The sequence below is a fragment of the Gasterosteus aculeatus genome, chromosome 7 (genome assembly GCF_964276395.1).
Source record: "Gasterosteus aculeatus chromosome 7, fGasAcu3.hap1.1, whole genome shotgun sequence".
Taxonomy (NCBI): domain Eukaryota; kingdom Metazoa; phylum Chordata; class Actinopteri; order Perciformes; family Gasterosteidae; genus Gasterosteus; species Gasterosteus aculeatus.
The window spans coordinates 4,418,492-4,440,260 of record NC_135694.1 but is presented as its reverse complement, the minus strand read 5'-3'; the positions used below and the strand labels follow the sequence as shown (position 1 = coordinate 4,440,260).

General features: G+C 47.6%; 1 protein-coding gene across 6 annotated transcripts in view; it reads right to left on the bottom strand.

The window, feature by feature from the left end:
* Positions 1-248: 248 nt before the first annotated feature.
* The window catches only part of pcdh7b (protocadherin 7b), a 92,309-nt gene continuing 70,788 nt past the window's right edge, over positions 249-21,769 (bottom strand). For 3 of the 6 annotated variants that reach the window (XM_040181302.2, XM_040181303.2, XM_040181301.2), the window contains 2 exons: positions 5,684-5,702; positions 249-4,593 (listed from right to left, as the gene is read on the bottom strand). In XM_040181302.2, the coding sequence (XP_040037236.2) occupies positions 5,686-5,702 (17 nt within the window). In that variant the 3' untranslated portion in view covers positions 249-4,593; positions 5,684-5,685. The remainder of the gene's footprint in view (positions 4,594-5,683; positions 5,703-21,769) is intronic. The other 3 variants (XM_040181300.2, XM_040181304.2, XM_040181299.2) reach the window with 1 other exon arrangement.

The following is a 21,769-nucleotide window of genomic DNA, read 5'->3' as shown; positions in this document are numbered from 1 at the left end:
ATTGAGAAAAATGACTCCAAAGGATGTTAATGTTGAAAAGAATATACTTACGTACAATACTTGAGAATGCAGATGTACACAGTAGAGTATAATAATTAGACCTGATGTTAGATTTGGGTAATATCCTGCATGTTGGCTGGATTACATATACACACTTGTTTACATACTGTTATTGCATTGTGGTTATGCTCACCGGGCTCCCGAATAAATATCATCAATTTGAAAGAGAAAACAAACACCAGATAAGCTCGTTTTACCATGTTGTATTTTAATTTCTGCAGAGACAAAACTGACAAGCAATATATTTACACAAACCTGTACAAATGCAAATTAAATTATGTAAAATATCTCATAAATAGAAGTGGACTTGCGTTCAATACACTTTGCCATGTTCAGCTAAGCTGCGTGCATAGTGACTCATATTAAACGATGATAAATTTGTTCCTCAATTTCTATATCAACATCCAAGTCGCAGGACAAATAGTAATGGTTAATATTACAGATCTCATTACACACTGTGAAGGCTATACGAATACAGGAGAGCACGGACGTAACACACACCTCAGCCGGCCAGATACAAACATGCCGGTGGCGGGAAACCTCCTTGTTTTCTGTCAAATGTGAAAAAGGAAAATGAACAGAAAAAAAGTAATCCAGCTTCCTGTAGCACTGAAGTGGATATCAGAGAAGAAAAGAAGCACACGTGTGTGCGCTTTTAGCTTTCATGTCTTCCTCCGTTCTATCAGAGATTCCCACTGTAGAGCCTTTCCTTTCCACCTGATGTAGAGCGGCATGTGGAGTGGTCCCGGGGCTTTCATCACCCACCCATGTGCACCCTGCGGGGGCCGAGGTGTGTGTGTGTCCCGTCAGCTGCTCTCCCCTGCAGCTTTTTTTTTTCTCCGTTTAAAAAAAAAGTTTTTTTCCTCTTCTCCCCCCTCACTTCCACTCCTCGTCGTAAACCGTCACATTAGCATTTTCGTCTCGAGGCTCCTTTATCTCAGAGCGGTCCAAATGCGTCCCCCCTGCCCCCCCCCCCCACACCTTTCCTACCTTTCAATGCTTCTATATTCAGTCCTAGAGCTTGTTACATGCACAAAGAAGTTTACTTGACCTCAGGTGTCGTACATGAGTGGAACACGACGGGAAAAAAACAAACAAAAGAACCCATTATATCATTATTAATACTACCAACACGCAAGTGTTGAATGTACCTGAACTCTTTCGGTCGTGAACTACGCTAGGAAACGGATATTTTAAACAAGTTAATTGAACCCAGCGAATAGTCTTTAGTGTATTACTGACATTTGACTGGCTGTCCTCCGAGTAGCCTTTGACATCACGGGATTTCGTCTAAGATATGCAAATGTATTCAGTCCATTCTTAAATGTCACCCCCATCTATTTTTGTAAGCATCTCAACGTAATTGTTTATGCACCATTCCAAACCAACGTTTAATCATACCGGTCAGTATAAAAGGCACAATTGCATATTTGCATTCACTCTAGTGTTTTTTTTTTTTGTGTTGGTTTTCTTGTTTTTGTTTTTTTCTTCAGAAGCACTCTAAATATACAAAGTGGCACCAGATAAAGAAAAGAAAAAAGTAAAATACTCAGTACATTGTCATGAATATTTTCACGGTCTCGACTTGTAACAGACACATGAATGGGATTAAAAAGTAAAATACAAGAAGATAAAAAAAAAAAAAGCAAATCTCATGATATAAAGTTGAAAGGGTGAAAGATTTGAGTCTGTGTGGTGATACAAGAGACACAGATTTGATTGTGTATGAAAAATAAAACTGGACTGAACTGATATACTAAGTTGTACTACACTTCAGGTACTTCAGGTATAACAAAAGCAAGCAACCAGGTGGAGTTCCGTGTTTACAGGGAAAACATTTCTTTTTGTACATTTTGTTATACAGTTTTTTTTGTCTTCTTCCTTCTCAATAAGTGAAGTAAGTTCCCATTAAACGTGCAGTAAAAAGTAAATATTTATGTATACAGTTGATAAGTATAGGAGCACTTCCTTTCGAACGAGTAGTACTTACAGACTATAGATTGCCGGAATGCGGAAAAAGCCGCGCCGGTCAAACCAAAGGGGGGTTTTTGCCAACAAACAAAGAAAACCCAGTTCCATTGCATCTGATATTCCTTTGCTGTGTTAGAGTCGTGAGATTTTGCACCTCTGCAGCTGCGTAAAACAAACATCACTTCAGAGAGGGAGGCCCAACATCTCGACGTTGTCACGTGTCCGCGTGTCAGCTGTGAAGATGTCGTGGACGGTTCGGTTGGGACATCACATTCGTATCTCAGTGAGAAAATCGGGAATGTAATTTAAAACAAAAGGAAAACGAAAGGATTTTCTTCTGTGTGTAATGAGGGAACGCTTCATCCTGTTTGCGAAGCTTTGGTTTCACTTTGACACTGTGTTGTTGTTGTTGTTGTTTTTTTTCGCTCAGCCTCTAATCCATAAACCTCTTGGTGTCCTCGCGTTTCGATTGTTTTCCCATTGAGCTGATTCTTACATTCTTGCTCAAAGATGCCATTACCTTTTAACATGGAAAGCACAATCTATTAGCGCGAAAAGGGAACTCTTGTACAGCCGCGCGTGGGTCAATGTAACCTTGAGGGCTCGAGTAGACGTGAAACAGAAGTTAATGCTTGTTGGTCGTGTACATTATGATATTTATTGCTCAGTCTATCACACAGCAAGAAAGGACAAAAAAAAGTCTCGCAGCTCTTTTAGGATCAGCCCTAAGCCTGTTATCGGTGTGCATCTACAGTATACACTAAATACAGCCTACAAACGCACACTGTACACTGCATATCGGGCCCGTACACACATACAATTGCACCGTCATAGTTTTGATCTCGGCATGACGCACTGTGCTTAACCAGGACTAATCAGTCCAGCAGTGTCCTTGGCTTCAGTTAAATGAATCTGATTTTCTGCTTGTGTGTGTGTGTGTGTGTCTCTGCATACACCATTGCAAAGAAAAGAAAAAGTACTACAACTTGACGTAGACAACAGCATCCAACCGAGGCGATCTGAGTATCCACGACTACGTGCGCGCATGCTGTTCCAGCCAACGCGACAATTTTGCATTTAGTAAGGGGAGGGCTTTGGTCTCAACCTCGCCAATCGCACACAAAGAATGAGAGACTGAGGAAAAGGTAGCGAGACAAAGGGGACTGAGAGCAGTTAGCGCTGTGGTCCGATGTGTATGTACAAAGAGGGGCTTTTCAGCCCGGCGAGGGTCAGAATTAGTCTTGATTAATTCTTCATAGCAGTCGTGTTGTAGTCTTTAACGGGGCGTTGCAGCAAATTCCATTGGCTCCCGAGTCTGTCCAAGAATGTCTCCATCTCAAGAGGAGACTGACACGAGTCCGGTTTTCTGGGCAGAGTTTTTAAAGCTTCCCGTCCTTTATAAGATTTGAAGGAAGTTTTGGTAGTGGCATTGAGCAACTTATATCACAAGTGGTCTAGGTGACGGAATCCGTAGCCGACTCCGTAGGACGGACCGTTGCGTCCAATATGTCGTTGCAGCCACTGAACATCACGGCGAGAGCAGTGTTCTGGAACTTAAAAAAAGGGTCCACGTGTACAGATTTGTTTCTAGAAAAAAAACAAAAAACTCGAACGGAAAAAAAGAAATAGCGTCTTTTGTACAGTGTCATCTTCAGGTGATGAGACCTTCATTGGGAATGTAGGGTGATGTGATGCATGCATGTACTGTTCATGTAAAATGGATGGATTATTGTACAGATTGACTGTCAAGCAGCAGATGGTTGTCCAGAAGAGCCCGACTCGCCAGTAGCCTCCTCCCAAGTCCATTCAATGCCCATCAAAAGTTCCTCCTCCTCTTCCTCCTCCTTCCTCTCTCCCGGGTCATGGCCGGAAATATTAAAAAATGGTGTTCATGTACCCACTTGGATTTGTCATTTAGGAGCTGTCGTAAAAGTCTTTTTGGAGAATGTTTAGTCCTACCTTGCAGAACAAGGGTGGCTAAAAGCCGCTACAGCTTAAACAACTATGCCTAGTGTTGAATCTTCAATGCCATGTGTTGTGGCGCAGCCCGTGCGTCTCGCGCTCACAGGTACACCTCCCGTCGCGTCAGTGTACCGCAGGATGTAGGCTTGTACTCCCCGGTGGGCGCCAGAGGGATCTCCTCCGTGGGGTGGTGCAGCGTCTCCTCCCCAGTTCCCGGAGAGCCGTAGGAGGGCGAGCCGAAGGCCTCGTAGGAGGAGGAGGAGGAAGCCATCTTCTTGTTGAGCAGGTTGCGGTTGCGGTCGCCCATCACGTGAGCGGCGGTGGGGTCTCCATTGGCCATGGCGGCCATGGCGAGGGTCTCTTGGCTGCCGGGCTCGGCGCTGCCGCTGCTGCTGCTGCCGCTACTGCCGCTGCTGCCGCTGCTGCCGTGGCCGCTTATGAAAGTGGAAAGCTTTGGTTGTTGAGGGGTGGTGGTTGACTTTGATGGCCGTCGCTCTGGCGACGTGCGCACAGGCATCCAGCAGGAGTCCGAGTGGCCGTACTCGTCGCATTCCCGGGTGCACTTGCCAGTCATGGCTACGTCAGGCAAGGGCCGAGAGTCTGAGGGAGGAAGAAAACGCAGTTAAAGATACTGCTTGTTCCATTACAGTGGGAAATGCAATAATGAACTGACATGAACAGATCTCCTAGCACTTAGTGTTTGGTGTGGTATGTGTCACATGGTTTGGCTCTCATGATTTCCTTCATTAGATGCGTGGACATGTATTTTCTCCCTAATGAGGTCATCACAGCATCTAACTGTTAATGGAGAAGGTGCAAAAGAATAAAAACTGTCCACGATGGGTACCAAGCGCCAGCCAATGCAACTCCTGACTTTGAGCGCTCGTGGTGAGACTTTTGCATTTGCTTTCATGCAGAAACCCATACGACATGACAGAAACGGAAAACACCAATGACAAGGAGACTCCACTGGCTACGACAACAGCCTCAAACTAAAAAACTGTGGCGTCGAAATAATGTCATGCTTGTGCAACGTGTTTGTGCTGAGAGGAGGAGGAGGGGCGAGGGCGGCGGGGTCAGATTGTGTTTTTCACTTGCGATGATCTCCAATTTAAGACACAAAACCGGGGGCCAGCTTTGTTTGTGTGTGTGCGTTTGTTTGTGAGATGAGAGCACCGACAAGTCCTTATCTGGTGATTGACAGACGGCAATCACATTCTGATCTAAGTAGCTTAATAGCTTTGTGTGGCTAAAGCGCCGCTATATCCTCTTAAATCCACTAATAGGGTGCTTAACCAATTACCTGCTGCATTATTGGGGAAAGCAAATTATGTGCTTACAATGTTACACCACGAAAACAGGTTTGAGAGTTAACCTGCTTTTCTCTACCACTGTTGGACGGTGCAAGAATCTGTCGCCGTGTGGAAGATAATCATCCCGAATACAGCTCAATAAAGGACCCAAACTGTAAGAAAAGGAGGGAGTCGGCTCTAAAGGTCTAACAGAATGACATTTCAAAGAGTTAAATAGATTGCCAATGTTATAGAGATGCTATGTTAGATCTAGTTTATTCATGACCTGATGCAAAGTATGGAAAACCAAAAATAAAGCAAAAGCAGCAGTGAGTGCAAACCAAGCCAAGCATGCCTTTGCTCACATGAAATAAAAGATAGTTTGGATCATGGCTTACTTTTAATGCTCTTTTTCTCCTGTAAAAGACAAAATAGAACAGAAATCACTCTTTACGTTTTGCACTTGAAATACTTTCAAACTGTATGAGAGGCCCTTAAGCATCATTGGAACTACCGCTAATGCAGAGAAGGAGGATGGCAGAGGACACGATGGGGCGAAGACGAGGACAGCAAAGAAGGGATCGGTGGGAGTATCAGAATGTACTCCAACTGATTGCATTGTTCAATCAAGAAACAAATCACTTTCGCTATAAACGTCTTCTCAGCAAAACATTGCTTTAACAGGGCTGTTCTTAAGCTACAAAAAAAATCCTTTTTCTACGAAACGCTTATTTGAATGTCACAAATTGCCTGTGTAAAACATCAGCTAATGAGTGCCAGTCTGTGTGTAGCCAAAGCCACAGGGAGCAACTGTCTCGACATAAAGTATTAAATAGCTATAATGTGTGAGCCAGTTGTGTTGGAGATGTGATGGAATGTAAAACAAGCTAAATAAAAGAGGGGAAAAAAAGGACCCAAAATCAGAACGATGCACCGATCACAAGTAGCCAGCCGATGGTGGTGCAAATAAAAAAGAGGATCACTGCGCGGGGAGAAGAGGTGTCTTTGCCACACAACACAGCCATCAAACAGACTAGTGGACACTAGGTGCTGATGGGCTTCCTCATTTTCACCTACCATTGAGCCATCGGGCTACCCACAATGCACGGCGGCTCACACACAAGGCCGCCCACGCCTGCTCCTGAATGCTCATCCAGTTACCGCCTCACACCAGTCGCATTCAGAACAAAAAAGGGTGAAAAAGCAACACAAAACAGCAAGGTGGACCTCTCGCTTCCTCCGGCGCTCATTGGTAAGCCGCCAACCTTCGGCATCGAGCTTCCGCCGACGTGCACGGCGAGCTGCTGAGGCTGTTAGCCGGCCCTCTGTGTGGTGTGTGCACTAGAAGGAGACTGATCATTTCCTAGCCATGGTTCATTGAATCGGAAGGATTGGTAAAAAAAAAAGGGCAGTTTCTTTCCACTCTTTCCGTCTTGACGATAGTCTCCTGCCCCCCTGAGGTTAAGTCATAAATATGTAGATAATTTGTTTAAATCCATCTGTCCTTTTACTTTGGACAAATAAATGAATAGAATAGAAATGCCCATTGTTTCTACTTTACTTGAAATCTATAAAATTCTGCAGAATAAAGGCAAATTAATTGGGTTAATTGGGTCAAATGGATGAAAAAATCTATATTGTAATGGATCCGGGTTTTTCTATGATGACACGCACCCTGGCTTCCATGACACAGCCATGCCCTTTCAAGACCCAATCCAGAGACGAGGACGTAGACCACGTCGTCAAAGAAAGGGCCCGAGAGCACGCGGAGCCCTGCAACGGGCTTTTTGATGCCCACAAACACCCCGCAAGCTCCACCTATCACCTATAACAAAACACTGTACGAGCAGGTCCCTCGGCTGAGTTAAAACAGCCTCCTTGAGAGGGGAACGAGGAGGCCCTCCATACCCGGTTACCTTCCCAGGGCTCGGGCCCCGTTGTTTGGGGACCTTGAAAACAAGTGACGCAGCGTGCCCCCCCCCCCCCCCCCCCCCCCCGTTCTCCATCGTCCCGATGCTTGACGCAAGCCATTAGCCCTTATTTTTCTCCCCCATTTCATTTTAACACATCATCTCAAAAGAGGCAGAAGAGCGACGGAGAGGTGGGCGAGGGAAGTGATTGACAGATGAGTAAGTAGGGGGGGGGCTTTTCCACGAGATGTAATTCCACACGGACAAAAGTCCCCCGCCGCTGAAGTGCTGATTGCCCGCAGAGACTCGGGCCCGCCGAGCGGTGCTCTCGAGACGCTGCGCGCCTCACGCTGGGCGTCGATGGCGAACACTTTCTTTCTTCGTCAGGCGCGAGAAAAAGCGGGCTGAACTGAAAGTGGGCCAGTGAGTCGAGCTGCGGCTTTCCCCCCCCCCCCTGCGCCGGCTTTAGTCAGCTGACCGGCTTACACGCCGGCGTGTTTCAAAGAACCCCCCCGGCTGCCGCGGTACAGTAGCGATTCGCCGCGGCTTCTTTGCAGCGCGCCAAGATGTTGCATAGTCGGGGGGGGAGATAAAAGGCGGCAACAACAACAAAGAAACGGAGGGTTACAGTGACATTGCCCGTGGCTCTATCATCACGTCTGTCGCGTGGGCATTTCCGGGCCATTACACACGACACACGTGTGTGTTTGTTTGTGTCATAGCATTGTACACTCGTACGCCCGGTCCTTCTGCGTTTACGGGCACTTCCCCTCCTTGAGAACACTTCTCGCCCCCCTCCCCCTCCGCTCTATATTTCCCCATGAACCGCTGCTGGGCAGAACTGAAGCTACCCGGCAGAATGAGGAGACAAAGCAGAGGGGACGTGTCCCCGCTGCGTCTTTGACGGACACCGCGCTTGGCCGGACTGCGGACAGGGGTCAGAGCGAGAAAGGGGGGAAGGGAGGGGGTGAAGACGTGGGCGACAGGGTGATGCAAAGAGGGAGGGATGGGAAGAAAAGTAACAGAGATAGGGGGGACAAGGAGTGTGTGTGTGTGTGTGTGTGTGTGCGCGCTGAGCATGGCGGGGTCAGGGCCTGGGAGGAGGGGAGCGGCGGATTGAGTGGAGAAGACAGCATGGCGGCCTCTGGGCCGTCGGCCGGCCAAACACGCTGCCAAAGAGAGCAGTGGGGAGGAGAGCAAGGGAGACGGGAGGAGAATTGAGGACATTCGCAAAGACAAGAGGGGAAGCGGCGAGGGGACGGAAGAGGAGGTGATGATGATGATGAAGGGGACTTTGATAACAGAGACGCACTGTGCTGTAGATAAATCCCGGTAACGCGCTCTCACACATGCTCGCATTAACTCATCAACCCGAAGTCCTCCATTTAGCCTTGTTTAACGCTCCAAATTACCTCCCCAACAATACAGTCCGGTGTCTAGGGGCCAAGCGCCGACCACCTTTACCATTAACTCAATCTAACGCACCTCCCGTCACATTCCGGGCATGAATACGGCGAACGCACTTTGACCTCCAGACGTCACTGACAGTGGCTCCAATTCGAAGGCGAAATTGAAACCTCCGCTCGACACAAGACAATGAAAGGAGAAAGCTTTTGAGGGTCGGGGCGGAAAGTACAGTGTGTCTGGCTATGAAACGGGCTTGTGATTGCCTCGCTGCCCTCATCAAAGGCCCGCCTGGTTCGGACAGATCTATTTCACGCAGCGGAGCATTCGGCGTGAAGACGGCGGTGCACAACGCCGGGTGTCATACGGATTACGCTGCGCGGGCGTGAGGGAAGGAGAATGAAATATTTATCCTGAAAAACCAGCTGTTGGAAAATACTCGGGCCTTCGTGACAAAAAATGACCGAGGAGAAAGGACGGAGACGGATGAGAAGCGATACCGGGAGACGGCAGGAGCGAAAAAGAAGAGCCAGACAGGGACCGGAATGAAACTCACGCCCAAAGAAAACAACCCGGAAACACAGCTCTATGCAGTCAGCCTTCTCACTTCCTTTACTCATCTCCCCCACCCCCCTTTAATGGGGTCCCATTTAATTAGGTGGAACTTGCCGACTAATTATGGCGCAAAAGCGAGTCTCGCTGTGTTTGGTTGTCTTGCTTTGCGGGGCCCCTGTGGCCTCGCCTCAAAGCTGAGAGGTCCTCAGCATCAAAGAGAGGCTGACTGCGACTACACACACACACACACACACACACACACAAGCAGCTAAAGGTGGCTTTGGGGGACGTAAATTACGAATATGAAGGGAGAAGAAGAGAGGAGAAATAAGGTGAGGGCCAATAAATTATGAATGCCGCGACGGCGCGTTCCGACAGGAGCGATGGCCGCGGTAAAAGAAAGAAAAGCAATGTTTGTGTTTCTCTTGCAGAGATGTTTGTCTGACAATTAAGGAGGGACAAAAGAGAGAAAGACGCACGCGCACTGGTGCGGGGGAAGATGAGAGCAAATGAAGGGTCCCCGGGGAGCCACGACCTTTTTGGGGAATGCCGCGTCACGGCGCGAACCGCTAGCGACGGCGCGAACCGCTAGCGACGGCGCGAACCGCTAGCGACGGCGTTAATCGAACGCAGTGCTGTCGGCAGGGGAGATTCTCTCAATGGTACGGTGGAAATCCAAGCATGCCATCCCTGATAGCGCAGTTGAGATCAGCCGAATTATATCGAAAGGAGCAGAAGATGGCAAATACTCTCGTTTCTACGGAGGACAAATATTTTCATTTTCATTCGTTTGTCCGGGTACATTTTGGCAAGGCCTCAAATAACGGCTCGATGACTCACCGGAGCCATTCTTAGAATATCTCCATCCTCGACACACAACATGGCGCCTATCACTACATTTACCGCATGTGCCACAAGCCTACAGTTAGGCAGCAGTGGCGTATCGTCCACCTGGCACACGGCGACCAATCCCAGCAGGCCTCCGGCTACGAAGACATCGCCGTCCAGCCTGCCTCCATCTCCTCTCTGGGGCCGTGCTGCGAACTCAACTCATGACGCATACGAGTTTCTTCTACACCAGGCCTAATGTTGACATACAAATAGCAGCCTGCTCATGAGCGCCTCGTATTTGCCTTCCTTTTAGCGTGTTTCCACGTGCGGCTTGAATGCCAGCTGGCGGACTGCTGTTGAACGCCACGTGGCGGCAGGCTGTAGCTATCGTCGGCCCACTGAGCTTGTGGAGTATTTACTACTTGGCAAGGGCAACTATGCCTCGAGAAAACCAAAGGTAGGGAGAGTGAGTGAGTTAGGGGGAAAGATACACAGCCCTCATCCAGTTACCGTGGGGAAAAAAGCACAAGCGCAGCATAAAAAAGGGCCATCAGGTAATATGATGACATCGCCTCCTTTCTGCTCTCCCTCTTTCAGCCGCTGCCGCTGCCTGTTCCCCAGCATCACGATTACTCCAGGCATTATGGGTATGATGTGGCCGCCGCTCTCTTCCAGCAGGGTCAATACTCTTTCTGGAATAATGAATGTACTGCGGCCTGCTCCCGAGGTAATTAATTGAGGAGAGATTAACTAGCATAATTTCATTCTGGTGACGATCTCTCAGCCAATTACCAAATGTGGCTTGCACTCTCCCCGCCCCTGCGCACGCACGCCGACTCCCCGGGTCTCAACCTCTCCCTGCCCATTTGAGAACTCGGCACTCAAGCCGAGGGAGCCTATAAATAAAATGTCACTGCGCGTCAAGCTCCCTCATTCATCTTGGATGCATTTGCAAGGCGATGGTGCAGGTGGTTGTCGTGCACACCTGAAGCATTTTTTGTCTGTTTGTACACACACACACACACACACACACACAATGCAGACACCAGAGGGTGCGTCCTCACATCACTTCTGACCCCATAACCTCATCTGAGAGACTCATCCACTCAGCTAATAAGGGTGGTGAATGCTGGCTTCCGGCTGCACGTACACAGAACCCCTCGACTCAAAAACACCAACAAAATATGCTGTCAAATCCACGCACACCTCCAAACAAAAGCATTCTTATTTTTAAACCAAGCCCATTATGGATACACATTCACCCTCAGAGGCAACAACTCTAAATATGTATGCTCATAAAAATGAGGTATAGGCTAAAGAACCGTGTGCAGTTTTCTGCAGCCCGGCACGCTGAGCTTATGCAGAATACTCTGGACGAGCCGCTTTTTTCTTTCATTAGCCGCTCTGCTATGGTGCACACATGCAACACTGCTAGCAACCGATAAAACAACGTGGCATTCTCTACTGATTTTCACACCAAACAGACACTGCGTAGCTGCAGCAAACATACATTCACTGTGCAGCATCTGTGAAGCCTGTGTGTGTGTGTGTGTGTGTCAGTGTGTCAATGCTGAGCATTCCCAAAGCACTAACAAGACAACAAGTGCACACAGTGTTATTCGATAAGACAAACACAGCAGAGGGATGAAGGGTCGGTGTGTGTGTGTGTAGAAAATGGTAGGGCTTACTGAGCTACTGTGAGTGTGTGTAAGCAACGGGTGGAATCAGTTAAAGAAATGTTATTTTTAATGTTTATTATTCCTCTAGTTTCATTCTCTCACAAGCAATCCCCCCCCCCCCCCCCCCTACACACACACACTGTCTCTCTCTCTCTCTATCTCCAGTCTTAAGAAAAAGAAGTGTCATTGCATCTTCTCCACTGTTACTCTTATCGCACACTCGCAGGCACACTCACACAATGGCCTGTTATATACCATTAAATGGTTATTTGTCAAAATACCATTTTGATTAAATCCTCTAGAAATAAAAAAAATAATAATAGTCTGTGATTTGTGCTTTTCCACCAATCGTACTAATAAGAGCAAACATCTAAATCATGCTCAGGCATACCATATTTCTGTAGGGAGGGAAGGGCAGTGTTTCCGAGATGTCCACGGGTAGTTGAGATAGCAAATGGGGTTTTGGTGGAATATTTATCTTATGCTGTTAAATCATGGCTGACTGCACCAAGCATACTTTATGTTGCGCCCTAAGCAGCATACGAAATATGAAGCTTTAAGATGAAGAATAATACTACATGGCAAAGACACTCAAACTAATTTGCATTACATTTCTTACCTATATATAACAAATAATATTGTATTGATGCATTGTCTGACTTGTATTGAAAAAGGAACAGACTGTCAAAATGAACAAGTTAATCTATGCGATTATTGTGGCTGAGATTAATGTGACAAAATATATTTAACACGGTTAATGCAACTTTGTATACTTCCGGTCTTCCGTGCCAGAAGTAAACAAAGTAGACCCCGGAAACAAAACCGTCGCTAGCTGCAGTCAGTTAGACAGGAGAGAGCGAGACGGCAGCTGACGACGAACAGAGCTTTTTGCATTGGAAGTCAAACAAACAGAATAAGAGGAATTTTATCCTTATGTCGAACAGAAGGGAGATGCAAATGGACCACTTTACACCCCGCTAGGCTAAGCTAGCTGCTAGGCTACTTCCATCTTAACGTCTTCCCTGCAGAGAACCACCTCTTTGTAGTTGAGAGCAAAGTGCACGATGATAGCAAGAAGATTCACTAGTTCAACTTGTTCCACACTCATTACTTGTAAGATTTAGTCTTTAGAAGAAAAACAAACTTTTAATCGCAGTTAATCGCGATTAGGACATTTTAAAAGGTGATTAATTTATTAATTAATTATAATTCATTCATTCAATAATCCATAGACAGCCCTAAAAGACCCTTCCACTTGTGATAAGTAGTTACCAGTGGCGGGCTAGCTAGTTAGCTCGAGAGTCATCCACGCGACACCCACTCTCTGCCATCCTGAGTGTAGCAATTAGCTGTCAGCTGCTAGCACATTGTAGGACCAGAGCAAGCTGGGCATGGTGAGTCACGACCTTAATGGGGAGCTAGTGGTGGAAATGTGGTAGGAGTAATTATGTTGACCTCTAGGGACACGCTCTCAGATCTCATGAACAGGCAGAGGGGGCTCCACTCCCGAGCTGAAAAAGGCAAATTACCCTGGGACCTGTGTTTTCCAGAAGGATTGGTTTTTCTGTGTTTCAGTGGGTTCATCTCGTTGTGCTCCACCTCCAAAGCTTCATGGTAGGTAGGTAGGTTCCTTCGGATGGAGACATGGGTCGTGCGTGTGAGGCTATTTGGATGTGACAACACTCCTGGACACGGCTTTACAGCGTTTTGAGTTCCTGCTGTGAGGGTTAAAAACAAATGGCTGTGCACAGCGCAGGCCGTGATGAAAAGTGCTAGAAGGATGTGCTAGTCAGCAAATAAGTTCTCCAGCAACTCTTTAATATATTCTACCAGGGGCCTCTGTGTAAACAAATAGAAGCAAAGACCTTCGTGACGGCATGAAGGACTCATCCTAAACGTCAGACATCTGGTAAGGGAGTCCTCATCACCCCACCTTTGTCTACATTTGCTTACTAGTTATATGTACAAAAATGTACAGACATACGTGATGCAAGATATCTCGCTTGTTCCTCCTCATCCAGTGGTGTGGCAGCTCGGTTGAGTTCTGTGTGATCTTGGATTTCTCAGACTGCCTTAAAACATCGTCCGGCCACTCTTGCTCAGGCAGAAGCTCCGAGCAATGCGGCCCGATAACGCCAAGGTGTCCTGGATTATAGACTATCTCACAGATGAGCCAGAGTTTGTTCCCTGCCGATGGAGTGTATCGGTTTTCCCTGCTGCAGAGAGGCACTTTGCTGTCACCTTCCTGAATTCACTCTACCTCTAACCCGGGACTTCGCGGTGGGTCACGCCACATCCGAGTTTCCTCTTACGATTCCTTAATTTCGAGGAGCTGTTACGTTCCTCCAAAATAGTAGGTTGGTGTACTTTGAACACAGCAGTGCACGTGTTTCTCGCCCGTATGCATTTTCATGCATGCTTGTGTCAACAACAAACACGCTGCGGACTCTGCACTTCCCACGTCCCCTCCCAATTCCTAAGAGGTTTAGCGTGTTGGTTCAAGTTACTCGCCATGAAAAATCACAAAAGCCCATCTGAGCATTTTCCTAATCCTCTCTGCTTTTCCCTCATGCTTCACGAGCTAAGGGGGGGTGTCAGCGGCAGTGGCAAACCACATCTTAAACATTGATCACTGCACAATTCTGTTTTTCCAGCGAAACAAGTGCCACCGGAGAGACAACAACGCCCGTTCCAGTCATCACCCCAAAGTCGCGTCGAGATTTGAACTCAAGTGGACACTTTGAAAGCGAGATTCGCGTCAACATTTGTCGCAAATCTCCTTAAGTGCGCCCCCCTCTCGACCCTGAACACGCAACGTTTCTAGCAGTCCAGTTGAGCAATGTAGAACTACAGCGGCATGGCTAGAGCATACACAGTGTATTATTTAAAGCACCAGAGGCCCAATTTGTCACTCTGGCAGGCTCATCACAGGCGAACATCCTTTATGAAATGCACTTTCCACGCTGCCTGTCGGGAGGGATCAAAGCGGCGGCAGCCTCGCGCGTTTCTCCCTCTTCAGTCTCCCTGCGCCGCTTCTGACTGACAAAATGAGTCAATTCAAACCAAATACATCCGCCATCAAAATAGCGAGAGTGAGCGAGGGGGATAGACGGGGAGAGGGACATTCATGTCCTCGGTGGGTAAAGTTTGGACAGGTGGGCGGTGACTACGGAGATGGACAATCAGCCATCTCATTTTGACTGTAAAAGGCCGGATATGGGCGATTGCTGTATTATGTGATCGCCCTTTTCGGCGAAATGAAATACTGGGCCAGCGTATACATGTGGCTTAAGTGTATTGGAAAATATATATTTTTGTGTACACTTAACATATTTTCATATGTGTTTGTTTTTACAGAACGCAGGCCTCTCTGGACCAATATTGATGGTTAATATTGTTTGGATAAGAATCTTAAGTTGGCGAAATCTTTGGAAATTTGGAACTTCAAACTATATTTCAGGTACAAAGCTTCACGGCTGAACAATGTTAGCGTAGGTACTCCACCAACATTGAGTTTAAGTAGCCTGCTAACCATGCACGAAGTTAATCGCTGCGTTATAAAAAGGTGCAGTACCAGTCGATGTTTTGTAAAGCAAATGTGATTCCGAAGAAGTGTTTGATATGTCGCTCCAACAACAAACATTAGCGCTTAGCTTATGTGGCTAACATTAGCTACATCATGCGATGCGAAGTGGGGCGCATTCAAAGCTCACATGCAGTGATATGAGACTATGAGTTTCTCCGAAGCTTTACCTCAGCAGCAAAAAAGTTTTAATCCAAGCATTGCCGCGGCATTGATCAGCAGTACAGAAGAACTCCTGCGCATATTTAGTGGAAATATGTGTCTACCAATTGCACCTTAAAGAGTCTCTTGAGGATGTTCATAAATACTTGAAGAGTTCAAACGCCCCACGTTCGCCACATCATTCTGTACATTATTTCTGGCTCGTAGGATACTGAAATTAATTTGACATTAGATGACATGGAGTGCGTAACACAACTTCACTGTTGCCTTTTCCCCTTTGCCTTTGAAGCTGTGGAAACATGCTTCATTATTCACCCAGCTTGACAGGCCTACCCCCCCACATTCCAACACTCTCTACCCCCACCACCACCGTCTTTTTAGCAAAGCTCTCAACCAATTGATTTTTCCTCTTCCCCCTGTCTGCCTGTTCTTGATTCCAATGCTTCTGGGTTGTGGGAAATATTTATTCACATCGATCGACGACGGACCTGACGGGTCTTTCATGAGCGTCAGAACTCAAACTGTTTTTGTCCCACAATCGTCTCCAAATATCAATCGCCAGTGGGAGAAGTGCGGAGCTGACTGCAGATTAGGGCAATCAAGGCCCAAAGGCCAGACTCACTGTCCGACAGAAGGAGAGAAATCTAAATCAGACCGCGGTGGAGCGTTTGCGTATTCCGAAAGGTGTTGCGCCGAGCTGTCAGTGTTCATGGACAATGTTTTAAAAGACAAAATAGAACTTTTTCCGGCGCATTGATTGAAACACCCGATGCAGATCCAGACACGGACGGCGTCGGGCATCGAGGTGCAAAAAGTAGTTTCGGGCGCTGTGCATAATGCAGCACTGGGGGCTAGCGGGAGCGCTCACGCGGTGATTCCCCCCTCGGCGCGGTCTCCATTAAAAATGCAGCGGCGACAGGATATTTTCGGCATCAAATTTTCATGGCATCAGGCAGCCTCGACAACCCCCCCCCCCCGCCCCTTTCTGACGGACACTCGCACGTCACAACGATGAAGTCCTTGAAGCCCGTCTCCTTTTTCTCCTCGAGTGAATGCAGCGACGGGTGGCGGGCGAGGTCCCCGGTTCATAGACAGCGGTATTGCTCAAGGGACTTTGCTACTGTACGCGCGCAATACCCCAGATGGACACCTTTCAGCACCGATGCACGCACATCAACGCACATTGACATTGCTGTTGACTGGCGGGTCTCTCGTCTGCGAGTACACAAAACCGCAAAGGAAGAAGTGTCCCGGTAAAGCTGAATTATCCGTTTTACAATCTCCACGCTAAAAGGGGTCTCAACGCCGGGCTGGTATTGAAGTGACAGGGTGTCATATGCACCGGTGATGGCGGTATGTTTGCTACTCGCGAAATGAGCGACTCGTGCATGCATTTAGCCAGCAGCCCACACATGCAGTACTGTTCAGTCCGTTGACAGACTACACAGTACAGTTGGCAGGCAAACTAGTAAACACATCATGTGTAATCCTCATGAATATCGCGACCCAATCTGACTCAACTGCCTTTTTTGTTATTCATATTCTGCTGACACATCCGAGATAAAAGCACATCATTCCAGCAAAATAAAACTCGTTCAATCAACCGCCCCATGCAAGGTTATATGTAAATAGGGTTCCATTGCAGCGATGGAGACTGAGGCATCGGCGTCATTGTGTCAGCGGCATGAAAAAACTGCAAAAACCGCGTTGGTTAAATACGCCTGGCTTTCTCTTCCGAGGAAATGGAGGGCGGCGAAGATGTTCGCTTAACACATGGCCACATCACCCTCGTTATCACCCTCACACTACATGCTCCTTTGTTCTTGCCTCACGTGTGCAGACCGGAAACTTGCCTTGGGCTCCTTTTGGGCCCCATTAAAAGACCCTCATTGCAAAGAAAGCTTTCAAGTTGTAGTCGTTGTAAGATTTGATGAAACTGAAAGTACTGGATTTATTACTTTCTCCTCACACAGCTTCATAAAGTTAAACCAAAAAAACTTCTTCTGATGAAATTCAACTTAATCCAAGCAAAGCTGACAGAATATTTGCTTTCTATACAGTTAAAAGATTAGCTTTATCTGTGTCCTTTGATGAAACGAATTCCCCAGAAATAGAATAGAGCGATCAAGACCACATTATTGCATCGACAGGGAGTGAGTCATATGACAGTCTGCAGCTAGGCAGACCGCCATATGACTAACCCCCCCCCTCCCCAAAAAAACATATTTATTTACTTCCTTTTGTTTCCTCTCAAGAGCTGAATGGGAGGGGGCTCCTTAAGCTAGAGAGAGAGAGAGAGAGAGAGAGAGAGAGAGAGCGCATAATCAGTGAGTGCCAGAGAGAGAGAGAGAGCGAGAGAGACTGGTAATATGCTTGGGAATTTAATAAGGCTCAGCGCTCCTCAATAATATCACCCGCTTCACAGAGTCCTCTGGGAGACATGAAATGCGCCGATAAAAGATGATGCCTCCCTCTGACAAACAGGGTTTGCTGAAAGCGCTGGAGAGAAAGAAAAAAAGACAACAGCTACGCGCAACCTCGGTAGCTAGCGCACATGCTAATGTGCTCCAGGCTACACTTTCAAGAATTATTCACTTTCTTCTCCTTATGTTGCAATTCTTCAAAACCTCCCCTCTTTAAGGTCACACACGCTGCGCGCTTCTTTAGACTCCAGCTGAATAATGGCAGCTTTATTCACAGAATTGTTAGCGGACATGCACGGGAGTTCATGTTTGTGTGAGTGTGTGTGTGTGTGTGTGTGGTGTGTGTGTTCAGGCCTGTCTGGCCGTGCCGAATATTCAGGAAACTGCTGTACCATATTTCACATTTCCACAACTTTGCTTCTATGAATGATTGATAAAGTTGATGGAAGAAGTACTTTCACAAAAAGTGGCGATTGCTCAAACTGCACTGCAGGGTTACCCCAACCCTGACCTTAACCCTAACCCCTACGTCAGCCTTCGAACCCCCTTCACACCTTTCGTTTGTTAGTTTTAAGTGATTGCTATGTCTATTGGTCAGTCGGCTGGAGTCTCTTCTGGTTGCAAAAAGACTGTACGCCAACATCAAATCTACCATCTTGGTCAACCATTGGGGCCGCCACTTACTTTTGAACGCACGCACGGGTACTTTCAGCCACATTTCATCCTGACAAATTTACTATTTTGAGTTGCTTTCGTGTCTCGTTGGACAAACCCAATGTGTTCGCGATGTCACCAACAAGACCGAGAAACGCCCCCCCCCCGATGACCTGTCATGTCCGCTCAAACGAACGGAGAAAGACAGCCTCTCGCTCTGTTGAGTCCTATAACATTTACATACCACACTGCCTGGTATTGTAGGAATATCCCCTGCGGCTGTACCAGGCCTTGAATTTAGGACATGCACTTTTTGGATCAACACCCCCCCCCCACACCCGCTCCTTCCTCTCTTGTCGCTACCTCACCAGGACCTGCTCACGCTTGACAAAAAGAACCCCAAACATGTATCTTGCTTCACTGCCGCCACAACGGGCTGCTGGCTTTCAGATGGAGGACACAAAGCGTGAAAGCGGGGGAAAAAAAAGAGAAAAAAACCCACATGACCCATTTCTTCCCGTCCTCTCTCTTCTCTGTCTGACCAGACTTTGATGTGCACATTCTTTCTTTCCCGGCAATTCCGTCCATCAAGGCTCACCTGCTCTTTTGTCTCCGTCAATCCGCTCTCCCACACAAACACACACACACACACACACTTCTCTAATCATCTGCCTCCATCTCTGCTGGCCGGCCAACGACTGGCAAATCCACGAGATTGATCATTTCTACGTGGGCGGGTGGGAAAAGGGCCCCCCTCTCTCCTCGCTTCCCAGAAACACGGCCCCTCACCCGGGCGCGCTATGTGGCACGCACCCCCCTGCTGGTAAGACTCTGAAGCCCTATCACTTCACATGCACTGGGCTCAACTCCCTGGGGGGCGGGGGGGCTTTGGGAGAGATGGAGAAGAAAAGCGGAGCAACATCTGAGCGGAATACTGATAAATGATTAAAGACAGGTTGAAGACAGAGGTGTGACAAAATGACCATTTCATTTGATTCGATGCCGTCGCCTGCGCGCCGCCAATTAACGTCCGCGTGCGTACACTTTGGACGGTACATACATGTGGGACTGTGTGTCCTTGCGCGCCCGTGGGCCGACTTTACACAGAACTCTCCACTTAAGATATTCATGTGCCTTAAGGGACGTTGGCCACTCAATTCTTTCTCTCTTTTATTCTTTAACATCTGTGTGCATGCGAGTGTGTGTGTGTGTGTGTGTGTGTGTGTGTGTGTGTTCGTGCCAATATGTCCGTTTGGTCTATGAGCAGATACACGGAGCGAGAGAGAGAGAGGGTGGTGCATTAGCATGATTAGAAGGACAGTAACAAACGACTACTGTCTCAGAGAAGCCGAGTTACTGTCACAACAGGATATAGGCCAAGTATATCAAGGCACTCCCTCCCTCGCGATTTGAAGATTTGAAGTAACCTCTTAATGAGGGTTGCGGGAAAACGGGCGACGTCGAATGAACACGGTGCGTCACATGCTTTGAGGATTTCCTCGATCAAATATGCAGAGTGTAGTATTTTAAAAGGCTGGGAATGAGAGTTTGTGTTCAGATTTATAAAAAAATGAACCGGCACGTGGTCGCCGGCAAAGCCTCATTACCACAATTTCTTTTGGGGGGGGGGGGGGGGGGGGTGAAGATACAGACTAGAGAGTTTCTTTCAATTGCTACAACTGCTGAGTTGCAGGCAAAGCCGGCCTCTAAAAATAGCCTCGAGGTTGCATGCGCCTTAAATCCATCTGTATGCTTTCACCCTGGGTGGAAGAAATTGAAGAGAACATCTTTTTCTTTTACTGGTTACATTCATTGTTATTCAAGCAGTAGATCGACTATTTCTCTTCATTACAGCTTTTAATCATTTAGCTGAGAATTACTGGCAAAGTTCATTGGCTCAACTTTCAATAATAACCCTGTCTGAATCGGACAAAGTCATTAACTCCTGCCTATCACTCGGCTAATGCTCACCCACAATAAACGTCAGCAAAGCCAAGTGCACTCTTTTTTCCAATTCCGCTCCGAATAAAGGAAGTTCTAACCTTCTTCGTGTTAGCATAGTGGAAAAAACATGTTTCTATCTTTGCCCGTGGCAGCATTCAGCCGACATTCATTAATATTAGAGGCACAGGAAGGGAGAGAGTGAGAGAAAAAGATTCCTCGGTACATTAGCGGCCAGATTTATTGACGTCTTTGCGCCGCCGATGTGACAGGCGCTCTTAGGCTACCTGTGAACAAAGGAGCTTCCCCTCAACTCCTGCCTCCGGGACACACACACACACACACACACACACTCTGCATCCTGTCAAGGTTGCTGAAACTTTGTGCATGTTCTCTGTCTTGTCAGGGCACAGTGTGCAGCTTCTCACTGACAGTAGGCACAAAATGATTGAGGGTCTACCAACAATGTGAAAATCACCCGCTGGGCCTGTGGCTGGACCTTGAACACGGCCTCGGACCACTTTCGTCGTATTTTAACGCTTTCAAACAGCTCGGAAAGGCTCGTCCACGAGTTGCCGCAGCGTTTGCGGCGCGTTCAAAACAAGGCCACATCGCCGAGAATTGTGTGGTATGTGGAAAATGTGTCAACTCGAAATATTTCCACGGAAAAGATTTTGAAGTTGATTTACTTGTTTATGAATCAGGGAGCCTTTCTTTGTCCGTTGTTGCACACTACTCATGTGTCTCCTTTCCTTTGACACATTCCTCAACTACAGCCTTCAGGCACTTTACAAGACATCGCTACCATCACACGAATGTCATATATATATAGATGACACGCTGTACAGCGGCCTCGGGCCTTCGTGCACGTGTGCGCCATGCCCTAAAGCCACACTCGTGACCTTTTCACCCCCCCCGGCTCATATGTCTATCCCAACTCGCTGGACGTGAACGGACGTATGGAGCGACGCGTCGGTTCAACACCGTTTTAATTGCATTAGGCCCCAAAGTATGAGATTAGTCTTCAAATCTGTCCACGAGTGACGGGGGACGCTGCGCGAGGGCCCCGGCGGTAGCGTATGAAATTGATGGGAATCCGACACAGTCTAAAAGGAGGAGAGGGGGGGGGGGCTCTGGTCTCTGGAGATAATGACTCGCTCGGTTTGTTTTCCGCGGGTCAGCCCGGCCCTTTCAGAGCAAAGGGAGGTGTACTCGCTGATAAAAACTGTTTAACCCCCCTTCTCCCCCACCACTAAATGATTCCATGCAACTTGATTTCCATCCCTGCAACCTTAAACTTAAAGCAGGCCGAGCTCTGACACACGTTCCCTGGCACGACGCT